Here is a 27504-nt window from a genome sequence, read left to right as displayed (position 1 = left end):
CCATCAACGCCTCTACCTACTCCGCGGACATCGAGTGCAGCGTTGCCCCTACACCCAGCAGTGCTCAGTGACGTGCCATGTGTGCATGCATGTGCAGTGACGCCCCGACAACAACACTAGTGCCGTTCCGCCCCTACCCACCATCCCTGTTTCAAACAGCGAGCGAGTGCGTGATTGTGCAGTGACACCCATGGCATGTAACAAGCCATAAGTGAGTGAGTGTGTGTGTGTAGTGACGCCCCTCCCGGCAGTGCTCCCCGTCGGTAGTCAGTGCTTCCCCGACGCAGTTTACCGCTTAGTGCAGCTGTGCTCCGTTACACCTCCGGGATGCCTGACGCGACTCTCGGCCTCCAGCCGCCGCGGCCCCTGGCTACACTGCCAGCGCCTCTACACGCGGTCATGGCCTCCACAACCGACACCAACCCTGCCCTAACGTGCCCCTCCACGGTGTCTGACGACGACGCTGCGCAGGGCGTGGCCAGCCTCCATGCCCCCACCGTCACCAGCGACAGTCTGATCCACCAGCTCACGGCTCTTATCAATAAGCTACGGACAGAGGTCAACACGCTCAGGGAGGACATCAGGAGCCAACGCAGCCACTCCTCGTCACCACACCACCACTCCTCGTCACCGCACCACCACTCCTCGTTACCCCGCCGCCACTCCACCTCCAGTAGTAGCCCCTCACATAGCTCCGGCGTCTGCTACTACCACAGGAGGTTCGGCAAGGATGCCAGGCAGTGCACATCTCCCTGCGGCTTCCAGGGTTCGTCACAACAGCCCGGGCGTGGACTAACAGCTCACAGCGTCCGCCAACACATCTCGAAGCTGTTCCACATCTTCGACCCACTCTCCCGCACCAACTTCCTCATCGACACTGGAGCCGAGGTCAGCGTCCTCCCCGCCACACCAAGCCAGAGGTCCTTACCGACCATCGCTCGCCTCTACGCTGCTAACGGCACGGGGATCCCTGTTTTCAAGAAACAGACGCTCCAGCTCAACCTCAACCTTCGCAGGTCGTTCGAGTGGACCTTCTACGTGGCAACAGTTTCCCAACCTATCCTGGGCGCCGATTTCCTGTCTCACTACAATCTCCTAATCGACCTCAAAAGTCGCAAGCTCCTGGATCCACTGACATCCATCTCAACCAGGACCAGAGCAGCAGCAGGCGAAAGCACCCACATCTCCACCATCAGCGCAGGCAACCGGTTCGCGTCTCTCCTCAAGTCCTTCCCGACGCTGACGCAGCCACACACAGCGAACAAGCCTGTGAAGCACCACGTCACGCACCACATCGAGACGACCGGACCACCAGCATACGCCAAGGCTCGCCGCTTAGCTCCAGAACGCTACCAACAAGCCAAGGCCGAGTTCGAGTCGCTGATGCGCCAAGGTGTTATCCGCCCCAGCTCAAGCAACTGGTCGTCTGCCCTCCACGTCGTGCCCAAGAAGAACGGTGACATACGCCCATGCGGCGACTACAGAGCCCTCAACTCGCGCACCGTCATGGATCGCTATCCGGTGCCAAATATTCAGGAGTTCTCCTCACAGCTTGCTGGCTCCACCATCTTCTCCAGGATCGACCTCATCAAAGCCTTCCACCAGATCCCAGTCAACCCAGCAGACATCCCGAAGACAGCCATCGTTACACCTTTCGGCTTGTACGAGTACGTACGGATGCCCTTTGGACTCAAGAACTCTGCACAAACCTTTCAGAGGTTCATGGACGAAGTGCTGCGAGGACTGACTTTCTGCTTCGCCTACATCGACGACGTCCTCATCGCCAGTCCTGACGCTGACACACACCGCCGACACCTAGAGCAAGTTTTCGCCCGTCTCCAGGACTACGGCATCCAGATAAGCCTTGACAAGTCAGAGTTTGGTGTTACCTCCGTCGACTTCCTCGGCCACACCGTCTCTCCTTCAGGCATCACTCCCATCTCTTCCCGCTGCGACGCCATTCAACAGTTCCCGAAGCCGACAACTCAGCGCCAGCTCAAGCAGTTCCTCGGGATGATCAACTACTACAACCGCTTCATTCCACACTGCGCGCTCATCTTCCAGCCACTCTACTCCATGATCAAGCCCTGCAAGAGAGGCCAGTCCGTCACACTCGCCTGGACTCCCGAAGCTGACGACGCCTTTCTCAAAGCCAAGGAGGCACTGAAGGCTGTTACCACACTCAGTTTCCCTACTCCAGACGCCACTACTTCAATCTCCACGGATGCCTCAGACACCGGCGTTGGTGGAGTCTTGCAGCAGCACGTAAACGGAGCCTGGAGCCCCATTGCATTCTTCTCACAGAAACTCAACAACGCTGAGAAGAAGTACAGCGCCTTCGACAGAGAACTTCTCGCCATCTACAAGGCTGTCAAGCGCTTCAGATACTTCGTCGAAGGTCGGGAATTTCACATATACACCGACCACAAGCCTCTTGCCACAACCTTCATCAACAACAAGTCCACCTACTCTCCCAGGCAGCTGCGCCACATCGACTTCATCTCTCAGTTCACGACAGACATCCGGTACGTCAGAGGCGAAGACAACATCCCCGCCGACGCTCTCTCCCGTAACATCTCTGCAACATCCTCCTCCCTCATCGATTATGCCGCCATTGCTGCAGACCAAGTCGACGACGCCGAGCTGCAGCAATTGAGGGATAACCCCGCTTTGTCGATGAGGCGAGTCGAGTTCCCCGGGACCAACGTGCACCTCTACGCTGACTCATCTACCGCCACCATCCGGCCCTACCTACCGAAGAACCACCGGTATCCTCTCTTCCGCCAGCTGCACGACCTCTCTCACCCCGGGATACGAGCGTCACAACGCATGATGTCCTCGCGCTTCATATGGACGGGGATCAACAAGGACGTCAGAGACTGGACCCGCACCTGCGTCCAGTGCCAGGCTTCCAAGGTGACGCGCCACACCGTCTCGCCTCCAGCAGCGTTCACGCCCCGATCCTCCAGACTCGAACACGTCCACGTCGACCTCGTCGGCCCACTCCCACACTCCAACGGCTACAAGTACCTCCTCACCTGCGTTGACAGATTCACACGCTGGCCCGAAGCTGTCCCGGTCGAAGACATAACAACGGACACCATCGCCAGAGCCTTCGTCAACACCTGGGTGTCGCGCTTCGGTACGCCTCTCAGCCTCACATCCGACCGTGGAAGCCAGTTCGAGTCGAGCCTTTGGGACAAGGTCATGTCCATCCTGGGGATTAAGCGGATCAGAACCGCCAGCTACCATCCTCAGTCGAATGGCCTTGTCGAGCGCTTCCACCGCCAACTCAAGGCCTCGCTGGCAGCAACAGTTCAGGACCGCAGCGACTGGACTACGACTCTGCCTCTAGCCCTCCTCGGCATACGGACGTCCCTCAAAGAAGACTTTGGCCACTCCTCTGCAGAGCTCCTGTACGGCACCACTCTCCGCCTTCCAGGAGAGGTTCTCTCGCCCACTCCTGGCCCTCCCTGTGACATACAGGACTACGCCAGGAACCTCAAGAACGCCATGCAGAGACTCCAACCAGTGCCGCCACGTACATCACCCTCCAAGACGTTCGTGAGCCAGGACCTCGACACCTGCACACACGTGTTCGTACGGGTGGACGCCGTAAAGAAGCCCCTACAACAGCCATATGATGGCCCGTTCGCTGTCACCAGGAGGACGCGGAAGAACATCACAATCGACCGCCACGGCAAATCCGATGTCATCGCCATCGACCGGGTCAAGCCCGCGTACCTCCTGCGGCCGGATCCTCCACGCACCAACACCGTGTCAGTGTCCCCCACTCCAGTGATTGCAGACAAACTCCAGTGCCACAGACAAAAACACGTAACGTTCCTCCTACCTCGTCACTAGGGGGGGAGTTATGTAGTGACCCTCTAAATCTTCCCGTTTTCTTCACCTTTATTTCTTTAGTCTACCCTTTGACTCACCACGTTCTCTTTCTCTTCTCCAACTCATCATACACTATTCTATTTCCATACATCAACACTTCCAAAATATTTCCTTCTATCGCTATGGGTCACTACATCATAAATACCTTTACCACATAATCACCAATATTATAATAAAGTTATTCAAACACATACGAGCACCTGTACATCATAATTGTAAATAATATTGTATGTCAACTCCAGTGCAAACTAATTCGCCTATCTCAAAAACATGTATATTCTCAAAAATAAACTTGTTTGTCAATGGAGTCACCACTAGTTAATAGTTGTTTCTATTAACCTACAAAGGCGGCCTTAGCGGACCCAAACGGCGTTGTACCAGCTACAACGTATGCTGCCTCGAAAACACACAAACAGAAATGTTTGGTTTTCGCTGTAGCGGCCTAGGCTGCCGCTACAGGCTAAACCAATGAAGATACCACACCCATAATCAAAGAATGGAATAATATTTAGCTACGGTAAGCCCAAAATGCTTTAGAAACTGTAAAATAAACCTAAAAAATCCATTACCACCTCACCAGTTTGAAGGATCCACCATTACCTTACCCTTGTTTGAAATAGCCCTTCCGCACTCTGGAAAGGCTAAAAACCAATGAATATGCCGCACCCATAAGCAAGGAATGGAATAATATTTAGCTGCAGTAAGCCCAATATGCTCTAGAACTTGCAAAATAACCCTAAAAAGTCATTACAACCTCAATAGTTTTAAGGATCTATCATTACCTCGTTTGAAATAGCCCTTCCGCACTCTGGAAAGGCTAAACCCATGAAGATACCACACCCGCAAAGAATATAATAATATTTTACTATATTAAGCCCAATATGCTCTAGAACCTGTAAAATAACCCTAAAAAGCCATTACAACCTCACCAGTTTGAAGGATCTACCATCACCCTCGTTTGAAATAGCCCTTCCGTATTCTGGAAAGGGTAAACCAATGAAGATACCACACCCATAACCAAAGAATTTAAGAATATTTCGCCATAATAATCTAATATGCTCTAGAACCTTTCAAATAATCCTAAACAGCCATATAACCTCACCCGTTTGAATTGAGGATCTAGCTACCATTACCCTCGTTTGAAATAGCCTTTCTGCACTCTGGACAGGCTAAACCAATGAAGATACCGCACCCATAGGCAAAGGATGGAAGAATATTTCGCCATAATAATCCAATATGCTCTTGAACCTTTAAAATAATCCTAAACAGCCATAACCTCACCCGTTTGAATTGAGGATCTAGCTACCATTACCCTCGTTTGAAATAGCCCTTCTGCACTCTGGACAGACTAAACCAATGAAGATACCGCACCCATAGGCAAAGGATGGAAGAATATTTCGCCATAATAGTCCAATATGCTCTAAAACCTGTAAAATAACTAAAAAAGCCATTACAACCTCACCAGTTTGAAGGTGGCGCGCGGGGAGCCTCACTAGGCGGCCACAGGGGGCACCAGGGGCTTTGTTGATCTCGGGTTGTCTGTCAGTGTAAGCCATTCATATTCTGTTAACATTTCTAGCTGTGAATAACCCCTTCCCATGACCCTTGACCCCTTAGCCCATGGACCCTAGAGAGCATGACCCCCCCCGGTACCTGCGGCTCGTAAGTTGGTCACGGAGGGGCGGAAAGCGGAGTGATTTACCAGCATTTTATAGTTTTCCATTTTCTTGCAAAGATCTCACCCCTCAGAAGGTCAAATTGTGCGGCATTTGACCTCGGAATTCTTGGTTATGCCTTGAGATTAGTGGTTGGGGTCGTGGAAGGCCCTTAACTATTTATACAGAATCACACCCGAGTCCTGTGGTTCTTGAAATTGCAAACTAACACGAGGATTTCTTTCACCTTTTTTCATTTTCCAGCAAAGATCTCACCACTCAGAAGGTCAAATTGTGCGGCATTTGACCTCGGAATTCTTGGTTATGCCCCGAGATTAATGGTTGGGGTCGTGGAAGGCCATTAACTATTTATACAGAATCACACCCGAGTCCTGTGGTTCTTGAAATTTGTGGAGTAACGAGGATTTTTTTTCACCTTTTGTCATTTTCCTGCAAAGATCTTGCCCCTCAGAATGTCAAATTGTGTAGCATTTTACCCTGAAACTCTTGGCTGTGCCCTGAAGTTCTTAGTTAGGATTGTGGAAGACTATTAATTTTTTATACAGAATCGCACCCAAGTTCTGTGGTTCTTGAAATTGCAAACTAACACGAGAATTTCTTTCACCTTTTGTCATTTTCCATTTTCCTGCAAAGATCTCGCCCCTCGGAAGGTCAAATTGTGTGGCATATTACCTCAGAATTCTTGGTTATGCCCTGAGATTTGCAGTTAGGATTGTGGAATGCCATTAACAACTTATATAGAATCACACCCAAGTCCTGTGGATCTTGGAAGCAAGGATTTTTCTTTCACCTTGAGAGGGCCAGTGAGGGGGTTGAAACACTGTATTACAAAGACCAGCATGTATTCATTTCTTTTTGATTGCGGAAAAGCCTCGTAAGCTGGTCATGGAGGAGAGGAGCTCAGGGATTTACCAGCGCTTTTATTTTCTATTTTCCTGCAGAGATCTTGCCTTATATAAGACACGTTCGGCCACACATAGAATATTGTGACACCGTCTGGGACCCACACACTAATAATAACATAAATAAATTAAAGGCCATACAAAATAAAGCTGCAAGATGGGCCAGATGTGATTACAGACACACTACATCAGTCACTTTGCTTAAACAAGATATAAAACTAGATCCATTAGCAACTTGAAAACAAATACACAGACAACAAATGCTATTTAAAATCACAAACAATTTAGTAGACATAAACAAAGACACTTGTTTACACCCGACAACTACACGATCCACTAGAGGCAGTCACAACCTTAAATACCACACTTACCAGACTAACACTAGTATATTCAAATATTCATTCTTTCCCCGCAGCATCCAAGAGTGGAATCATCTCCCATCTCATGTAGTTAATAGTCCCACTCTTGACACATTTAGGAATAGGATCATCAATCATTATCTACCTAATCCTGGCCCTTTACCATATCCAAATGCCTTTCCTCATCCTAACGGTCCTAACCCTTATCCTAATCCTGTCCTGGCCCCTTGAATCCCCCACACAACTCCCGCATATCATGCCACCCGAGAGTGGCCCTCTGCGGGTCCCCTAGAAATGAAATGAATTAAATGAAATCAGAAAGTCAATTCATGTGGCATTTTACTGTGAAATTCTTGGTTATGCCCTGAAATTCTTGGTTATGGGTTCAGACAGTCGTTTTTGAGGGGAAATTGCAAACTAACACGAGGATTTCTTTCACCTTTTGTCATTTTCCAATTTCCTGAAAAGATCTCAGCTCAGAAGGTCAATTTGTGTGGCATTTTACCCTGAAACTCATGGTTATGCCCTGAAGTTCTTGGTTAGGATTGTGGAAGACCATTATCTATTTGTACAGAATCACACCCGACTTCAGTTCTTCATCAAACAGTTAATTAACACAAATATTTCTTTCACCTTGAGAAGGCCAGTGCAGGGGTTGGAACACTATACTATAAAAAAATAGCATGTATTTATTTATTTTAGTAATCATGGAGTCACTCCGCGCCTCCAAAATATGATATTACGCCTCCATATTATAGTTAAGGGACAAAATACATGTCCCTCAACCATAATATGAAGGCACAAGTACTTCAAAGTAAAGAAAAAGGCCTAAATCCCCTTCCCCTAATAATCTTGGGGACCTGTGGGAAATCAGGGTTATTGGGTGGGGGAGCACATTTAAACTAACCCAACCGAACTTTACATAACCTAACCTCTAACGGGGGGCCTTCGCCCCCCTCGCTTATTGGCATCCATCTAAATGGCGCTGTCCCACAGCGCCGCCATCGGGGGATTTGTTTAGAAAATATATATTTTCGCCATAAGTAGAGCACAGAAACGCTTCATTTCAGGTGGACAGCATCACTGCAATACCTACTTTTACCCCACGGTTTCCCTGGTCTTCATAGCCCTCCCCACTACCAGGTGTTTTAAGTTTGTTGAAGTGGAGGGGAGTAATGTCGAATATTTCTTATCATCACTTGTAGATGCAGTATATGTATGATGACACCAGACTCCTGTTTTTTTTTTTTTTTTTTTTTTTTTATTTTTTTTAAGCAATAGATTTTAACCCGTGTGGGTCGGGTGACGGGAATTCCTGCTCGGGCAGAAAGCGTCGGGTGGCGGGAGTTCCCGCCATCCGACGCGCTCAACTTGGCCAAAAATAGCACCTCTTCCCAACATTATATCTCTGCCGTGCTGCAACCTAGACAATTCAAATTTATTTCATCGTGGAGAGGAAGGATTGGCGATGAAAAAACAGTATAAATTATTATGTTTTCTTTTGAAATTGCCACACGGGGCATTGATGAAAGACACCTATTTTTCAAAATCTATCAACACCGCCCACGCGCTGCGAGGACGACAATAGTCCTCTAGCCCGACCCTTAAGGGTTAATTTTATGTTCATCACCGCTAACAGTTTCCGTCCAACATTTCTCGTGGCAATAGGATAGGTTTCTTAGCTGTGATCAGTTACTGTTTCAGCAGCGATACATAGATTAGAATGCATTTTATGACAAGACGTAGTAAGGCAGGGCACAGTTTCGGTGTCGGGGGCTTCGTGGTGCAGTGGTTAGCACACTCGGCCCACTGCACCACGAAGCCCCCGACACCGAAACTGTGCCCTGCCTTACTACGTCTTGTCATAAAATGCATTCTTACCTATGTATCGCTGCTGAAACAGTAACTGATCACAGCTAAGAAACCTATCCTATTGCCACGAAAACTGTAAGCTATCACTGGGTTCGATTCCCGGGCAGAGTGGAAAATTTTGGGCAGCTTTTCCGATACCCTACTCCACTGTCCACCCAGCAGTGAATGGGTACCAGATATTAATCGGGGGTTGTGTCCCGTCTCCTGGAGTCTGTTCCCTTTTCCTATAATTCCTTCCCCTTCTGTCTCTCTCTGGCATATGACCACAGATGTTGTGCCGACTAAACAAAACTTTCCAACAGTTTCAGTGGTGGCCTGCATCACCACTTTGAAACGGATCTAATTCTGGATATTCACCCAAGTTACTGCTATTTGATGTTTAAGAATAGAACTGGGCAAGTCGTCCGTCTGTCCAGGGTCACAGAGTTCACAACTGAGTGCTGGCTGCACCACTGATGAGGCCAGGTATATTTTTGTTGTGTATGTGTGTTTTGGTGCTAACTCGCCAGTGTACATTTACTCGTGCATTAGTTGGTGTGTATGAATATCTATCCCACTCTGAGGACGAGCTGATATTGTGAAACTGGATTTGAGCAAATGAATATTGAGAAGCATATCATAGTATTCTAAATATTATCAGTGAAATGCTGAACAGTAATATGAAATGAAAATATTACCTTCTCTGAACTTTGGGCAAAATCTATAGATGTTGTTTTATCTAAGTGCTGACAAATGGACACCTGTGTCAGTGACATGCTAGGATGTCCAACGCTCTACTTATGTACCCTTTCTAGAACCTGCAATGGGGTCCACAACCCGCGCTGGGAGACAGAGGCCGCCAAGCCCAGCCATGGCCAACGTCAGCACCTGGGTAATTCAGCAGCAAGTTTTTGCACCAAAAGTCAGCCCAATGATTTGATTTACTTACAAATTATTTTACATGAGACCAGCATACTTCACTGACAATAATATTTACAATGCTTCTGATAACAATGCTAACTTTAACGGTATATATATATATATATATATATATATATATATATATATATATATATATATATATATATATATATATATATATATATATATATATATATATATATATATTCCTGTGGTGAAGTGATTAGCACACTTAGCTACAAAGCCGTAGGTCAAGATTTGCCTTCTGGCCCAGGCGGTCAGGGTGTAGGCCACCCAACTGTTCATCCTCCCTTTTGGAATGGTCAGTAAATGGGTATTTGGGGAAACCTGGGTAAGGTAAACTGTGGTAACCCGGATGTTACTCTGGCCTTGTGTCCGGTGTTATGGGTTACATCCCGCCACAGGTTCAAGGGCCAATGTGACAGATATAAGCACCAAGACCACACTCAGCTTAAGCATTTGACCCCCTCTCTACCTTATATATATATGGAATCAGACTCTACAATACACAGACATCCAATGTTAGGTGCCACCCCCCTTAATCTGCTTTCAATCCCTGCATACACTCAGCTACCCTTTCATCTCTGATATTTAAGCATTTTGTAGTGGCACATTGTTGTGCACCATAATGCCGACAAAGCAAGGTAGAAATCCAAGTAAGAATGCCAACACACCAAAAATGGCAAGGAAAGCATTTACACTAGAACCTAACCTTGCTGTATTAATTAAAGGGATTGTGAGAAGCAGTTCAACTGATGGACATAGCTAGGGTGATAGGAATGACTGTGACAGCTATGGTTACCTTTGAGAATGATAAGGATAAAATACATATGAAGTTAAAAACAGTATCCTTTCTTTATATGGCTAAGGGACATGATCTTTGTACCAACAAGTGTAACCTGTTAGTTTTTGGACACCAGTAGCTGTTCACTTTTTTTATGAATGACAGACTGCAGTAAAATCACAGCTGATGAGAAACAGCAAACCACTCCCTTGCAAGACAAAGTTTGTACACTAAACGAAAAGCATAGAGCCTCACTTATGACTGCCATGTCAGCAATTCTCTCAGAGGGATATGATTTGGTACCTCTTAGTAATTATTTGAACTGTGTAAAGGAATTCCATTACACAAATTCACCAAATATCTGCATTCTCTTTGAGTAGTAGTCATAGTGCTTCATAAAGCCAGGTAGATGATGACTGTCTTCTGAAATCAATCATTGCTTTTGTTCAAACTTCACATTCATACTACATACATACTAAGTAAAAGCCTGATATTATGATTTTCTCCCTGTAAGTTGGACATGAATAATGGAAAATGTTTGCTCTAATAAACTTCAGGACTGATTAGTCATGCTTAAATGGAAAGATTGTCTTTCAATCATTAGCCTTGAACATTTGAATTCACATATTATTTTCTTACAGGCATTGGTGGAGCGAGGCGCCACAGTGGTATCTCAAGCAGCAGGAAACCCAAGGGCTGGTGGTGGTGGTGTGAGGCCTGGAGGAGGAGAAACGTTAGGTTAGTGTAAGCGCAAGCCTTTATCTGCCCAATCAAAACTGTATTTTCAGCATTTTGATATTCCTTGTCAGCAATTAAATCTTAATCATGAATGAGGCAGAATGTGCCATTTCATCAATCACGGTACAGTTGTGTTTACATGCAGTGTCCCAATTCCCAAACACCCAGATAAAGAAAGCTGTTAGCTCTACTTGAAGATCCCATAAATGTCTCATTTCCTGATATCCAGTATACGTATCTCTTAAACCCCATCCAGCCATCCTACTAACTATACTTATTAAACTCAAGTCTCCAAAGGATGAAGATCTGCAGTAGTTGTAACAGCATGCTGGTTTTGTAAATGACTTGTTCAATGAATTTATCCATCAACAGGTAGTATGGGGAGTTTAGGCGGCACTGTTGCTAGAAGCATCGAGAGTCGCGGCATTGTGAGTGGCCCAAGTGTTGGGAACCTGGTAAGCAGTGGTGGCGGCAGCTCAGGTGGACACAGCTTAGCAGCGCTGTCATCAGCAGTGGCAGCAACACACAACACCAACTCATTATTTATGGCGAACAGCATTCAAGCAACGGCAGCGGCAACGCAGCAGCGGGCTGTTGTCAATGAAATGCTCAGGCATATGCAAGGTCTTGGGTAAGGATAAGACTTTATTATCTACTTGTAAACATAGTGGTAAACAATATGAAGTAACGCTTCATCATAACCACAGAAAACTTCAAAGAAGTTGAGCTCCTGAATAAGGTTGGAACAGATATTGGAAAAACTCATTTAAATGGATAATAATAGTATTTCTTTGTGTCGGTGGTTTTTTTTTTTTTAATGATTTTAATATATATATATATATATATATATATATATATATATATATATATATATATATATATATATATATATATATATATATATATATATATATATATATATATATATATATATATATATATATATATATATATAGTGCAAATAGATTGTATTTCCCATTCATCACTTATACTCATAAAACTTGTGCATTTCTCAAATCAAGTTCTTCAATAGCTGTATGCTTTCTAGTATAGTCATTCTGATGTTCAGGAAATGTATACTTCCATAGGTTATCAGATTTTTTACTACAGGTTAATTATTAGACTTTAATCTTTTTTCCCACCATACTTTTTTTACTACAACATAAACCACAATCCATATTAATTGCTAATGACACTACTTTTTGCAGAAACCGAGGCATTAGTAATTTTGTGGGTCGGCCGTATGGAAGTGGAGGAGGAAGTAGTATGATGGGGCTCCATAGCAATTTTGGGGGTGATTCTGCTCCTCCCCCTCTAGACCTATCGGAATTTCCCTCTCTCTCTTCGCGAAACACTGACAATTCCCAACCAAACCCAATGGCTGGGAGACAACCATATGGTGAGTAAAGTTGCTCATTGATTTGCCATCAGGAAAACATTAATTACCCCATGCATATGTCAAGTCCCTTTTTTAGGTGCTATTTCTGTACTGTTTATCTCCTATAAATGAGTCAAATATCACTCACCTCCCCCCCAAAAATAATTAATGAAGTAAGAGTAGGTATTAAAGAAGCCCATCTAACCTCATCAGAGAAGGCACCGCACATATTTATAATATGCCAAAGTAAAACTAGAAAATATATTGAGAGCCTTGCAATCTTAATGCAGCCATATATGATGATCTGAAGCTAAATTAACATAAACAACATTTTTTAAATAGCATGATTTTAAAACCTCCCAGCACTATGTTGAGTACTTGTGTACCAGCACTTTCAACATGGAAAACTGTTCAAACTATAACCTTGTGTAAAAGACAGACTTCTGTTTGATTTAAGAAAAGCTGAGAAATTCCAGATTGAGTTTACTTTCATATCTTAGCATTAAACAACTGATGATTTCCACAAAAAAAAAAATTTTTTTGATCAAATGAGCAACATTGTAATAAGAAGCATTTGTATTTCCAGAAAACTATTTGTTGCGATTTTTAGAAAATTTACATTTAGAGGACAGTGACACTTTTCTAGTTGCACAATATATGCTTATCCTCTATCCTGCAATGGAGAAAACTTGAAATCATGGTATCCAGCATCACAGCTGTTTTAGCCAGAGCATTGTTAGTAAATATTTAAATATATAGAAACTCTGTTAGAGTGTATATGAAATTGGAGTTAAGAAATATCATTTATAATGTTTCTAGACTAATCTTTTATAGTTTGGGTGTATATGTTTTGGGGTACAGTAGTCATCTCAAATAATGTCCATACTTCATATGATGAGGTACATGATCTTTAAAATCAAGATAACTTTTTCCAGTTGAGCAGTTTTGACCTGGCTAATATTTTTCTAACAGTGGGCATGGTGAAGCAACCCACCCCTGAAACCTCAGAGTTCACCATGAGCAATGAAGACTTCCCCGCGTTACCCGGCTCCCAGGCCAACCCTACTGGAAAAAGTAAGTGGCGCTCCTTAGGCCGAGGGGAAACATCCCCCTTAGAGGGCGACCATGGCATAAGCATCTCTGATACACCTCAGCACACTCATTCCCTAACTTGACAAGTCTCCAAAAATCATCTGCTCTGTTGACCCATTTCACTAGCTGACTCTCCCTCAATGATATCCCCAAATATTATCTACAAAATTATCATCTATTCTCAACACATCTGTTTTTTTTTTAATTCATAAAGGGGGGAAGGGTCACCTGTGTCTATCTTACTTCATCTATGCCATCTCCCCTCCACACCATCCATGTCCAGCCACTCCTGCCCAGACTCATGGGGAAATGAATAGTGCCCACCTTTCTTGCCCACTTCTTTTTTCTGTTTTTGCCCTTACCACTCCTCTAATTCTTCCCACAGCTCTTTTCAATCATCACTTCCATCCTCCCAGGACCACATTTCTTCAGTTGTGTTTCATAAATGCCTAATGAATAGCTTTAATCTTTACATCTTTAAAAGGTTAAATGATGTAGGGGAATATTAGTGTGATCTTTTCCTTCTCTGACTAACTGCTTCTAGTTTCCCCTTCCTACCTGGTTAAGAGAATGGTCCAGATGATGAATTTGAGGCTCTTGGGTAAAGACAGCATGCCACTCTGCTACTATCCCTTAACCGAAAGAAAGTCTTCGCGCCTTTTTCAGATGATGGCTTCTCCAATAACGAGAAGAAGTCCAACTCTACGTCTGGCACTGACACTCCTTCAGATTTGGTGTTGAGAGCAGCAGAAAAGAATCAGTCACAAAAAAGAGGAATTCAGACATCTCCTGATGGTTAGTGTAAGACCCTTTCTCAGTCAGTATTCTCTTAAATTTTCATCAAAGATTTGTATGAGGATTTTTATTACAATTTTTTCACCTGGATGAATGTACATTGCCATTGGTTGTCACTATTAATTCACAAGCATTAACATAAAAATCTAAATAGGACTAATGCTCACGCCATTTTCTTTGTCCTGCAGGTAAGGTGACCAACATTCCCGGAGGTATGGTTACTGATCAGTTTGGCATGGTGGGCCTCCTAACGTTTATCAGGGCAGCGGAAACTGACCACAACCTGGTCTCCTTGGCATTAGGCTCAGATCTTACTACGTTAGGGCTTAACTTGAACTCCCCTGAAAACCTTTACCCAAATTTTGCTGGGCCATGGGCTGAAACTCCCTGCCGACCACAAGACATTGACTACCATGTACCCCAAGAATACCTCACCAATCAGCAAATAAGGTCAGTTGTGGCATGGGAATCTGCAAGTGTTTACAGACAGTTTTGTCTATGAAACCTCTTGCGTTAATAGTACTTCATTTCACCATTGTAAGCATGATGAGGTTCCAAACTCTAGAGTTGAAATACTTAAAGCCTGGTGCACAACCATGTGGGCACTGGACCCCCTGAACATACCATGTGTTGTAGCATCAGCAACAGCACTACTAATAACAGACATACAAATCCTTTCAAAAGTCTAGCTATAGATTAATCTTTAAATCATAGCTGTCACACCCACTCCATGTTTTAAATAATCTAAGGCCTTCCATCTTCCAGTTCAAATATTTATTCACATGAACTGTTATTTCCTAGACTTTCCATTATAATCAGTTACCTTCAGTATTACTGTATTCTCATCTCATTGCTGTAGTGATCATAATGATTTCCAAATAATTTCACTATCATCTCTGATCATATTGACCAGCATGAAATAAATTCTTAACCCTGTCAATCCCTACATAGCAGGTACTTAAGTCTTTGAAATGTTTCATTGAAGTATTTCTTGCTCCAAATAATTTCACTATCAATCTTGATCATATTGACCAGCATGAAATAAATTCTTAACCCTGTCAATCCCTACATAGCAGGTACTTAAGTCTTTGAAATGTTTCATTGAAGTATTTCTTGCTCCAAATAATTTCACTATCAATCTTGATCATATTGACCAGCATGAAATAAATTCTTAACCCTGTCAATCCCTACATAGCAGGTACTTAAGTCTTTGAAATGTTTCATTGAAGTATTTCTTGCTCCAACCTTGGTCAAGACCAAGGTTGGATTAAAAACTAAGAATTAAGGCTTCTGATAAGCTATGCCTTCTAATGTATAATTCATAATATAACAGAAGTACCTCCTAAAACTCTGACAACAATGAAATCTCACTTTCTTACATGTTCAGTTATCCTAATCCACTCAGGTATACAAGCTGATGCATGGTGCTATAAGCAATAGCTCAATAAACAGGGCCATGTTTGATGTAGGTGGGCGAGGACATGAACATCAAATGGGGCATACCTTATGTTTCTGGCATGTGTGCAAGTAAGAAAACTGATTGTTGACATCATCACTGATGCAGTGGTGGCTCCTGATTGGTTTAGACCCCTAACTTGATTGGCTAGTTGGGCCATCAGACTGTATACAATGAGGAAACACTGGGAGGCTTGTAGCTGGGAGAGAAGTGTGTCGTCATGCTCCAATTTGAACACCATCGAGTCACCACGAGACAGAGGCATCAAACTGGCATGAAACCTCACTTTGCACCATGTTTATATTTTCCATCGTACCATAAATAACTAGAATTATAAAAATAAAAAAATCTTTATTAATGGCGAGCTGTTTATAAATTACATTTTTTCTTGCCACTTTCTCAAGGATGCATTTTTGGAATTATTTTGTCCCTTTATTTCATTTTTTATTTCAAGTATGATTTTTATACAGAATTTATACCTGCACGTTTTATATCAAAATTACATTTACAACTTATGGAACTATATGTAGATTTTTTTTTTTTTTTTTTTTTTTTTTTTTTCCCCCAACCTATAGCGCCAGTAGGCTTTCTTCTGTGGCCTGGTGATCGGCCCAAGCCTGCTCCCTATAATTTCTTACTTTCATGTCAAAAATTTTCTATAAGATTTATATAGTTTTCTTTAATTCCACATAAATATTTAAGAAAATATTTACTGTTTCAGAGGGAAGCTAGCACCAGTCAAGTTTGACAGATATGGGGAAGACCTATTGTTCTACATGTTCTACTCTAATGCTGGAGATTTGTTACAAATCCATGCTGCTGCTGAACTGTAAGTACCATTAAAAAAGGTGGATATGTATTACCCTTACAAGGAGTCTTGGTTCATTACTAAAAGCCTAATAGCGGAAGATGTTGGTTGGCTTTCTAGCCAGCTGGTGGCCAGGCATAAGTCGGACACACAATTTGAAGAAATGTCAGAATGGCAGGGAGCGTATTATGAAAGAAAGAAGTGTTAAGAAATGGATGGTCAAGTACGGGGGGGGGTCCTGTACTGATTTCATCTTCCTGATGCTGCCGGGTTCTTTCCTATGCTATGGTTTGCCTCACACTCGGATTGCCACAAGTTTGCTAATGCCATCCACGTCATTTAGTTATATGATTCTCAGCCTTACAAATTTTGTCTAATGGGGACAGAAGAAGGAAATATAGTAGTGGGTGGTAAAGAAATAATGAAACAGTTCTATGGCGGGGTTAACGCTAGCCACCGTAATTCTGAAGATTCGTCATCAGGACATCCAGTGATTTGGAGGCTTGCTGGATGAAACAGCTCGGTCTGTTAATACATTTGGTGAGGATGTTGGAGTCACCAAAAGCTTCACATACCTTGGTAGCATAGTGCATAACAATGGTGGTCTCACCAGGAAGTCATTTGATGGATTGGCCTGGCCCACAGTGTTATGAACTCCCTCAATACGAGTATATGGCGTTGTCAATATCTATGCAGGTGGACAAAGATTCAAATCTTCAAGTCTGTGGCGGCCTTCACCACAAACCCAATCACGAGGCGTGGGATGGGAGTCACGCTGACAGATGATTGGTTGTTGGTCTAAGCGCTAGATCCAAGGTGGCCGACAGTGAATACTCACGAGGAGCGGAGTGGCAGCCACATTGGTAGCTGACTGGCTGTGGAACTGGTGCTTGATCCTGTAGCGCCCTATAAATAGCCGTGTCTCTCACTAATAAATCCGTTGCTGTCAGATCACCACAGTCTTTTATTCTTACCTTACCTGAACTAAGAAATTAGACTGCCTGAAGTACCAACCGCTACATTGCTGACCCTGGAGTGACGCAAGCTGCTCCCTTGCCTCTCGACACAATGGACATGCCCTCCATCAACTCTCCATCTTTCACTCCTGCAGACCCCCACCCAGCTGCAGTCGCACGGGTCAAGCTCCCGACCTTCTCTACGATTGATGCACATACCTGATTCCGGCGAGCAGAGGTGCAATTCCGCCACAAAAGAGTGAGCAGCCCAACCTCACGAGCCGACCAAGTCTTAGCAGCTCTCCCAGACAAACTTTTTCCACGTATCTCGGAATGGTTGGAAGCCAAGGGCGACGCCGCCATCAAATACGACGACCTGAAAACCTACCTACTTCACCGTTTTACGCCTTCCCCAGCAGCGCGAGTGTCACAGCTCCTCCTGCTCTCACAACAATCCCTTGGCGACCAGAAACCTTCCGACACCCTCCTCAAGATGAGGGCACTGGCAAGACTCCCTCCAGCCACTGACGTGATGGCTCGACATCTAGACCTTCTTTGGGCACTGTGGCTCCTCCGCCTCCCCAAATCCATCTGTGCTGCCATTCCCAACGCGGAGGAAGTCGACGAGGATGACCTGCAACAACAAGCAGACCGCTTAATCGACGCACTCACGGCTTCAACCCGCCGCATCAACGCCATGCCTTCCGACACCCCCACTATTATTCCGGGATGACGAGGTCGACATCACAGCAGCACACCGCCTACCACAGCGAGCCCAACAAGCACCAGCGCAACAGTACCACACCTTTGGCCACGATCAAAACAGCAGGGAACCAAGAAGTTCACAGATCAGCTCTGCTATTACCACGCCAAATTTGGCCCCAAGGCAAGAACCTGCCAACCAGGATGCTTGTGGCCTAAAAACGAGTAGGGTGGCCACCGTGCATCACGACGGCCCCCACAGGTGTTAACGCCTTCTTCCTCTCCGATCCTGTAACGGGGGTGCGTTTCCAGGTCGACACCGGCACTGCCCGTTCCCTCCTGCCAGCTGCACAATAGAAGAAGCCCCATCTACCAGCATCCAACATCCAACTCGCCGTGGCCAACAACACACCTAAACTAATGTACGGCCGTCAGCACCTTGATATCAGCATCAGCGGCCGCACGTTTGGATGGAGTTTCATAGTGGCAGACGTCACCCTTCCCCTACTTGCGGCAGATTTTCTACCCCACTACCAACTCCAGATGTCGGCTGATGGACGCAGCCTCCCTCACCGCCACTCCCATCGCCGTCGCACCCACCAAGTTTGCCCTACAGGTAGACGAGGTGACAGACCACTTTGCTCACCTCTGCAACACCTACCCCAATGTCTTCAAGCCAGAACTCTGACAACAGCCAAAAAATCTGGAAAAACATGGAGTCTACCACCATATAAAGACATCAGGCCCCCCAGTGTTCTCCAAATTTTGTTGTCTGGCCCCTGACAAGCTTGCCGCAGCAAAACCTTCACCGAGCTCAAGTGTCTGGGCATCTGCCAGAAGGCGCTAAGCCCCTGGGCATCACCACTTCACATTTTTGAGTGAAAAAAAGTGTGTGTTATACACCACAAACTACAGTAAGTTTCATTTGCCAGCAGTAAGTGGCACCAACAGAAAGTTACTATGGTACTAACGCTATCAGTAAACTTTCATAGTAACCTGACATGTCTTACACTTTACACTGGAACAACTGAATGCACCGGAGCGGGAGTGGAGTATCATTACCCTCATAAATGCAATAATAGGTAATTAGAGGAGATAAGTCTGAGATATTATTGTATCAACAGGAAGGAAATGTTTGCAGTGAGCACAGCACTTACCTGAGGTAGCTGTGAAGGCTCTCTATCAAGCCTCTATCATCCCTTAAAAGGAAACAGCTTCTGAACTTAAAACTGAATTATGAAATTGTGTAAAAACTGATGTATAAAAGTTATTTTATGCTTACCATGAAGCTAATCAGGTTTATTTTTTCTTTCCAGGTACAACCGAGACTGGAGGTACCACAAGGAGGAGAGAGTCTGGATAACCAGAGCCCCTGGCATGGCCCCTGTAGATAAGGGTCCCAACTATGAGCGGGGAACTTACTTCTATTTTGATGCCCAAGTTAGTAATATATATTTTAAATGGTAGTTTTATTCACTATAACTCAACCATTGCAGAATTAGTTTGACATTAAAGATTTTCCATTTAATACTTTTACCTGATTTAAGAAGAGCATACTGACTAACACAAGGCAGAAAGGTAACTGAAGCACTGAAAACTGTGATGAATTGAATACATTTATGGTTGCCAGAGCACGATAATGCATGCAGCATGCATGCATTATCATGCTCTAGCAACCCGCTGTCACACAGTGTCCAATTTTGTGGATAATTTATGATTGGCTACACAAAGGAAACACTTGTCAAAATCAATAATATGCAGGCAGCAATGATACATACTGTCAATTATAGTCAATTTTGAGTTTAAAACTTAAGTGTCATAGACAGCAGTTTTGTTAATTATTGAGGTCGCTGATTATAGGCAGTCCTGGCACTGCCCTCTAGCAAGAAAAGTAGCAGACTTTAAAATTACATAATAATAATAATGTTATTATTATTATTATTATTATTATTATTATTATTATTATTATTATTATTATTACTAATATAATGTATTTTTGAAGCTTACTACTTTTCTTGGTAGTGGCAGCACTAAGGCTGTATAAAATTATAATCAGCGAACTATTGCATCAACAAAACTTTCTGCAACAGTATTAAGAATTTGAAACTCAAAATCAACTATAACTGACAGCATTCATCATTGCTGGCTGCAGTGTGGTGGTGTGGTCTCTGAGTCATGAGTCAGGTGAATAGAGGAAACAATGCTGAAGCACACAGAATGGAGGAGACTAAAGATATGAGAAAAATTAACATCAGTTGTGTTGGTGGATAACAGACTGAGGCACCCTATAAGACAACCTCCTGCGAGCAACTTTAATATGAAAGAAAAGTAGATCTGATAGGTTAAGGATATTTGGCTGCAGCTGAAGGAATATATTTAACCCTTTCCTTGCTAAGCACTCGCAATGAGACTATCCCCAGCGGGGGAAGGGGATCTCTTTTAACTGCTGTATCTCAGAAACTATTCATCACAGCTATAAACAAAAACACCATTGGAAAGAGGAGGCCAAGATCTATAAGATTCAGTTATGTAAACCTCTCCTGTAAACATACAGGCACATTCTGGAGGTGTTTTTTGCTGTGAGTGCGACTGGCGCTCGCAGCGAGCTTTTAGCACCACCAGCAAGTGACGCTAGTGCTCGCTCTTTTAACCCCTGTATCTCAAAAACTATTCATCACAGCTATAAACAAAAACACCATTGGAAAGAGGAGGCCAACATCTATAGGATTCGGTAATGTAAGTCTCTCCTGTGAATGTACAGGCACATTCAGGGGGTGTTGCCTGTGAAGACGTACATTTATGCACGCACAACAGTCGGCCGTAAAGCAACTACTAAGTAGATCTCTTGATGACAGGGTGCTGGCAGGGCAGTATTGCCAACTGCAAAATTTACAACTATTTGGTCAAAATATCAGTCAAGTGATAGGTGAAGCTATGCAAAAATGCCACTGTATTGGACAACGATATCCACCAGTTGCTCGTCCGTAGATTTTCTGTTCCGCGCTAGGCTGACATGATTTTCCACCAAATTTCGTGGAAAACCCATTGAATTGGCAATGCTGTGGGGTGAGAAATAGTGTTGGAACACTCATATGTGGGAAACTTGAGTGCGACTGGAGCTCGCAGTGAGCATTTAGCACCACCGGCAAGGTACGCTAATGCTCACTGCGACCATTTAGCAATGAAAGGGTTAAGGGAGAACCAGAGGTGTACCCTACTTGGACTTAATGCTGCCTTATCTCCAGGACTCCAGTAGGATGTGAAATACTGTATATTGTTAGTGAGTGACGTCATCAAAGCCAATCTATTTTTTGTGTGGGTCTTTGTGCTTAGATGCATGCATGCCTCTGTGACTCTTTAATTTGGGATCCTCGGACTGCACATGTTTTCTCCTTCTCAAGACTTAACCCCTCATCCTATCCAAGAAGAAAATCAAGTTTGATGATAAAAAAATCTCTACAGATTAAGTCATGTCATAAATTTCTTTTATTTCCCAGAATTGGCGGAAGGTTCCGAAAGAGTTCCACTTGGAGTACGACAAATTGGAGGAGAGGCCCCACATCCCCACGCCCGGGGGACTCATACATACGCCGACTTCGTCCTCCCTGTGACAGCCCACACTTGCCAACCCTGCGCAATACCATCCTCACAGAGGAACTTAACAGAGGAGTCACAGCCCAGTGATTGTGATGGAATCAAACTTTAGTTCAGCAATCTGTTGTCAATAACTTCCTTTTTATGAAGTGAGACTTCACTTGCCTATGTCATTTTCCCAGTTGTATACTTATTGTAAAGTAAATTATTTTGGACAAAAAATTATAAATCCATGTATATAGTAAGAGGGCATTGGTGCCCAAGCCAGGCTCTCCACAGTTGACCAACATCCCTAGAGTGGTGCACAGCACCAGCAGTTGTGAGAGGTGGACAGCTTAGAGAAAAGCAGGAGCACTCTGACATGTACTTTAATTATTTATGTAATTTATGATTTTCAAATAGAATTATCATCAAATTATGTATAGTTTTAAAGCCACTAAAAAAGCAGCTTAGAATTTATTAATTTTTGAAGTAGAACATACTAAAATGACATTATTGCTAAATGTAGATCTGAAAAATTGTTCAGTATATTTGAAGATAACCTCATAATTGAGGATGTGTATCATACAGGCTTGGCTAAGAATGCAACCATCATTGTGCCTCCTTGGCCAGCCCTCCAGGCCCTAAAGGGGAGGGTCTGCCTAGTATTACATGTGTGGGAGGTATTATTCCACCAACAAGGTTTTCATGTGTAATCACAATCCATTTTGAAATCAGTGAAAATTGGTTTTGGATGAAATTTATATTTATATTTTATTTTTTTGTTCCATATACAGTAGAGGAAAGTACCGTTCATGGTGGTAATCTTTCAGCAGGAAGGTTCACTGATGTCAAAAATTGACTGTGCTTATCCTTGCCTCCTTGTCTGCCTCAGTCACATCACCTTTGTTAAGGGTTAATTAATCTTCATTACCAAGGGCTTGAACGTTTTAGGAATATCATCATTGAAACAACAAGAATTTCAAAGGTTTAAGGACAAGAGAAGTTCCTTTGCTCATCTCCATATCAATACCCGAGTTGTCTTCAGGCAGATTATTGTCATTCTGGTATTGCATTTTCACTTCTGCTCAAAAAGCATCAGCTTTGAGGAAAAAGTTAATTTTAGACACAAACATGACATCATACAAGTTAATCACTGGGATGGCAAGATAATTCACTTGGTGCCCAAAGTACTGCAGACTACATCATCAGAAAGATCTGTTCTCTCCCATCTCGGTACCTTTTTTTATATGTATGTAGAATCCATCATAAACAATCATGAACATAACCAAAGTAATATTTTGATAATAGTGTATAAGAACCTCTTCCATACAAAATGAGATATTTTACACACCTTTCCAGATTCAAATACTCATCTGAATGCCTGCCACTCTTGAGGATGGTTAACAAGGCAGTGGTTTTGTAACAAAGTGCCACAACTTTATCAAGGAGCTCTCCAGTTGCTCTATTTTAGGGCTCACTTTTGCACTTCACATTGACAGAAAAGTACAAAACTAATTTTGTTATTGGGAAAGAACAGACAAGTAATGATGTAATCAGTAAAGAACTTATTCCTTGCTCTTTCTTCTCGATGTATGTATAGTTATGTACACAGTCAATATTATTCTGTACCAAATAGATTTGTTTTACAGTATTCATTCTTTTTCTGTACCTAACAGTCCATTGTTCCTTGAGGCATTAAAAATAACCTGACACTCAGGTTGGTTCTTTCAGATGATCAAACTACCTATCTTTCCATCTAACCACCTCAGTACATCCAGAGATGGAGAGTATGATGAATTTGCACTCCATTTTAAATATTTAAAGATTGCAATTGTGAATAATATAATTATGATAATTATCAGCTTGTCAAATGATAAAACTGATTTTTAATAGTCATGAAATTATGAACATATCTGCAAAAGAGATGGACTCAGTATTCATCCAGATCCTGTTGTGTACATTTGCATTTTATAAATAGATGGATATATATATATATATATATATATATATATATATATATATATATATATATATATATATATATATATATATATATATATATATATATATATATATATATATATATATATATATATATATATATATATATATATATATATATATATATATATATATATATATATATATATATATATATATATATATATATATATATATATATATATATATATATATGTATATATATATAGATATATATATATATATATATATATATATATATATATATATATACTGGATTCACTTTCATTTAAAATCTTGGACAATTATGCCTATGCTATGTGACCTGCTTCGGTAAGCTTGTCACTGATTGGACAGCGGCTTGAGCCAGTGTTTTCCCACTCATCTTAGGAAACTGACCTCTGCACTACAAGTTTTAATTCGAACCCCTGTAGCTCAGCTAAATACCATAGTACATACTTGGTTTCCTCACAATGGGACAGTAGAATAGTAATGGTTTATAAATACGTATGTTTTAAAATATTAAATTGACTGAAATTTAGTATACCTAATGAGAGAAAATCAAAGATAGGATTCTCTCTCTCTCTCTCTCTCTCTCTCTCTCTCTCTCTCTCTCTCTCTCTCTCTCTCTCTCTCTCTCTCTCTCTCTCTCTCTCTCTCTCTCTCTCTCTCTCTCTCTCTCCTGCTTTCATAGTTTTATTTCATATTTCTTTATCCTATCTTCCTCTTTGCTCTTTTCTTTCTTTGTAAACAAATAACCTCATCACTACTTTCAATACTACATGATATTGTCCTCAGTAATATCTTAAGAACTTTCATTTTGTATTTTCATAGATGCAGTGAATGAGAGAGAGAGAGAGAGAGAGAGAGAGAGACACCAGGAAATACAGTTTCTATTTTGTAGTTGTTGATAATTAACATCCTACCGAGAGTGATGATGATTTTTAACTTTTGTGAATGCACATTGATAAGATGTCTGTCGCGCTTTTTTTTTTTTTTTTCTGTGACTACAGTTTTTTCCCAGTCTTCATGGTTCCTTTGTTTCAGAATTTTATGTGAACTATTGAAAAAATTAAAATGTGTACTTCATAGCCATCTCAAGATTGTGCAGAGCAGAGCGCCACTTTAGTACAATCATTCATCTAATTTTCAAACATACTGAAAATTATTAAATACAGCGATCGAAAACTTCAACATCATATTAATGTCCTCACATCCCTGCAGGCACACCCACCCCGCTAAACGTTTAGAGGTCAGTAAGCTGGCAACAAATGTAGCTTCGTATTGCTAAGTTGATTTATTCAATATTTAAAGTTCAAGAGTCAAAGTACACAGGCTCATTAACTGTATTAGATTAGTATTTGCCGCATTTCATGCTGTGGTAAGCCCGACACGAAGGAGGTGCGTGTTTATATCTTTGGGAGAGCTGGCACCCGGGCTGTGTCCTGGGACCCTAGGCGGCACTCCAAAGAAAGTTAGAGCCACTGTGTTCTGAAAATTCAGAAAACTTCAAAATGAATAGACGGCGCCCTTAACCGTACGTATTGGTATCAAACTTACAACAACATTAAAAGCAGTAAATGCTAATCTAATACAGCTAACAAGTGTGTGTATTTTACCACTTAAGCTTAATCTATCAATCATATTTATTTAGCAATATCAAACAGTAGGGGAGAGCAGTGATGATTCGGACAGCGGGATGGTCCAGACATAGCAATTATTGTAAAACATATGGGACTGAATGGTACGCAATTTTGCGTGAATATGTAAAACTTTACTGCCTTGGCCCACGCAGGACAACTACGCCCTGAGCGCTGTACTTTTCGATGCAAATCAGATTTTAGTTTTTTTGCACCATATTTTTATGGGGTATCTCAAGCTCCCTCTTCATGAATATGGCAAGTAGCGGTCTGTGCATTATTTTGGTGAAACAGAGATGCATAAAGGCGGCTTTACACCTGGCAATTCCTGACCGGCAATACAACCGCGACGTGCTGCCGGCAGCATTTTTGGTCTGGGTCTGGGTCTGGGAGCTCTTTTCGTGGCAAGTTTTCTGCAGCTGAGCGTATTGCCGACTGGCGGCTGGGTAAACAACATGTCGGCGCCAATAAAACAAGAAATGACAGATACAGATAACAAGATTTGGAGCCGGGAGGCCGAGGTGGCATTGCTAGAGTAAGTAGACAGCATGGACACATGCGGAACCCACAAGATAAGCTCTACAAGAGGCAGAGTCTGCGCAAAACAACTTTTGAGAGAGTGGCAGCAACATTGCGGGAAATGTTTATCTATGCGAGATATTAAAGGAGGTAATTAAGGAACGATTATTTTCGTGTATTATATAATCAAACTTTGTAATGCTTGGGGGTTGGGATCGCATGTTCCTCCCTTCTCCTTTGTTGTTAAATGCAACAATAAACAATCAATCAATCAATCAATACTACTTATGATAAAACTCTTTTACTTAAAGTATTTCTACAATATTAGGCTAATGGATCAAATTCATTGTGGCTTTAAGACATGGTAGTATCCTTTTGGGGTGTCTGGGATGAATTCATGCTCCCGGCGGCTCCTCCCACGTGTGAAGGTACTTGCTCCCGAGAGCACCCAGCCGGTCTAGCCGCTAGATCGTCGCGGCTGTATTGCCGGCCAGGAATTGCCACGTGTAAAGCCCTCGTGCTGTAGGTGAAGTGTGACCAGTCATTTTTTTAAAGGGTCGTGATTTTTCATGGTTTTTATTTATTTTATATCAATTTAAAAGTGATAGGTGTTGCAACCATTATCAAAAGGATAATTTGGTTGATTTATATTAAGATATTACGCTTAATTGTGAGAAGAGAAGGAAGCCAAATTTCCACAATTATTAAGATATTTCTTATAGTTTTCCTTTTTATATATATTTTCCTATAAATGTTGAGAAAATAGTATTTATTCTTCCACAAATGTCTTGTAATTGATAATATCTTGTTTATTAGCTAATCCAACTTCAGTTATATTAAGATAATGTCGAGTAATACGAGTGTCCGTACATCCCACCTTCCTGGTCGAACCATCACCACGGGGAGGGATGGTTCGGACAATTTAAAAACTTGTTTCATCATCTACTGCTGAAAACTGGAAATAGCCACGGGTGTCATATTAACAACTTAAAGAGCCAAATGGTGAAGGAACATTATGAGATCAACAAAATTACACGACGTGTATGCACAAATTATATTGGTATCCTTATATCAGGAAAATTATGATAAAGTTGAGTTGAAGCATAGAAAGTTAATAGTTTGAAAGACAGTCGTAATCTTGACAGCTTCAAATTTTTATAACTTCCCATTTCTTTTGAGTACGGTAGCTTGTTTCCTAATATATTAATAAGAGTAAGGGTGCAACTGGTACAAAGTTTTCATTCATCACTTATTGTTTGCACGCTAGGCAGCAACCCCTCGAGGCCCCAGTGGAATAGTATACTGACTGTTATCATACCGTTAGCACCTCAGTTATTGGTGGTGAACCCCCCGCCGCCCCCGCCGCCCCTCTCCATCGAGCCTTGCCACATGTGCGAAAATGACCACACGTGTGTTCATAAATATACATATAATGATCATCAAAAAA

The 27504-nt window shown here is 42.6% G+C and overlaps 1 protein-coding gene across 9 annotated transcripts; it reads left to right on the top strand.

Moving 5' to 3' along the window:
- The first annotated feature begins 5361 nt into the window (after positions 1–5361).
- On the top strand, positions 5362–23569 carry LOC127009326 (CCR4-NOT transcription complex subunit 2-like). 9 transcript variants are annotated; one of them, XM_050882292.1, is made up of 12 exons: positions 5362–5450; positions 9015–9177; positions 9507–9613; positions 11059–11155; positions 11528–11786; positions 12364–12554; positions 13506–13607; positions 14292–14420; positions 14609–14870; positions 16598–16705; positions 19659–19782; positions 21840–23569. In XM_050882292.1, the coding sequence occupies exons 2-12, from the start codon at positions 9168–9170 to the stop codon at positions 21951–21953; spliced, it is 1503 nt and encodes a 500-aa protein (XP_050738249.1). In that variant the 5' UTR covers positions 5362–5450; positions 9015–9167; the 3' UTR covers positions 21954–23569. The 9 variants fall into 9 exon arrangements, with proteins under 9 accessions (XP_050738249.1, XP_050738247.1, XP_050738250.1 ...); XM_050882290.1 differs by having other exon boundaries at positions 5364–5450; positions 14274–14420; XM_050882293.1 differs by having other exon boundaries at positions 5366–5450; positions 9507–9583; positions 14274–14420.
- Positions 23570–27504: the final 3935 nt, after the last annotated feature.

The sequence above is a fragment of the Eriocheir sinensis genome, chromosome 40 (assembly GCF_024679095.1).
Source record: "Eriocheir sinensis breed Jianghai 21 chromosome 40, ASM2467909v1, whole genome shotgun sequence".
In the NCBI taxonomy this organism is placed as follows: Eukaryota; Metazoa; Arthropoda; class Malacostraca; order Decapoda; family Varunidae; genus Eriocheir; species Eriocheir sinensis.
This window is presented reverse-complemented; position numbering and strand designations above follow the sequence as displayed.

Excerpts from the sequence above, each read along its gene's own strand:
- LOC127009326 (XM_050882290.1), top strand. Across the intron at positions 9,614-11,058 it reads AGCAAGTTTTTGCACCAAAA|GCATTGGTGGAGCGAGGCGC; the intron begins GTCAGCCCAATG and ends ATTTTCTTACAG. Across the intron at positions 11,156-11,527 it reads TGGAGGAGGAGAAACGTTAG|GTAGTATGGGGAGTTTAGGC; the intron begins GTTAGTGTAAGC and ends ATCCATCAACAG.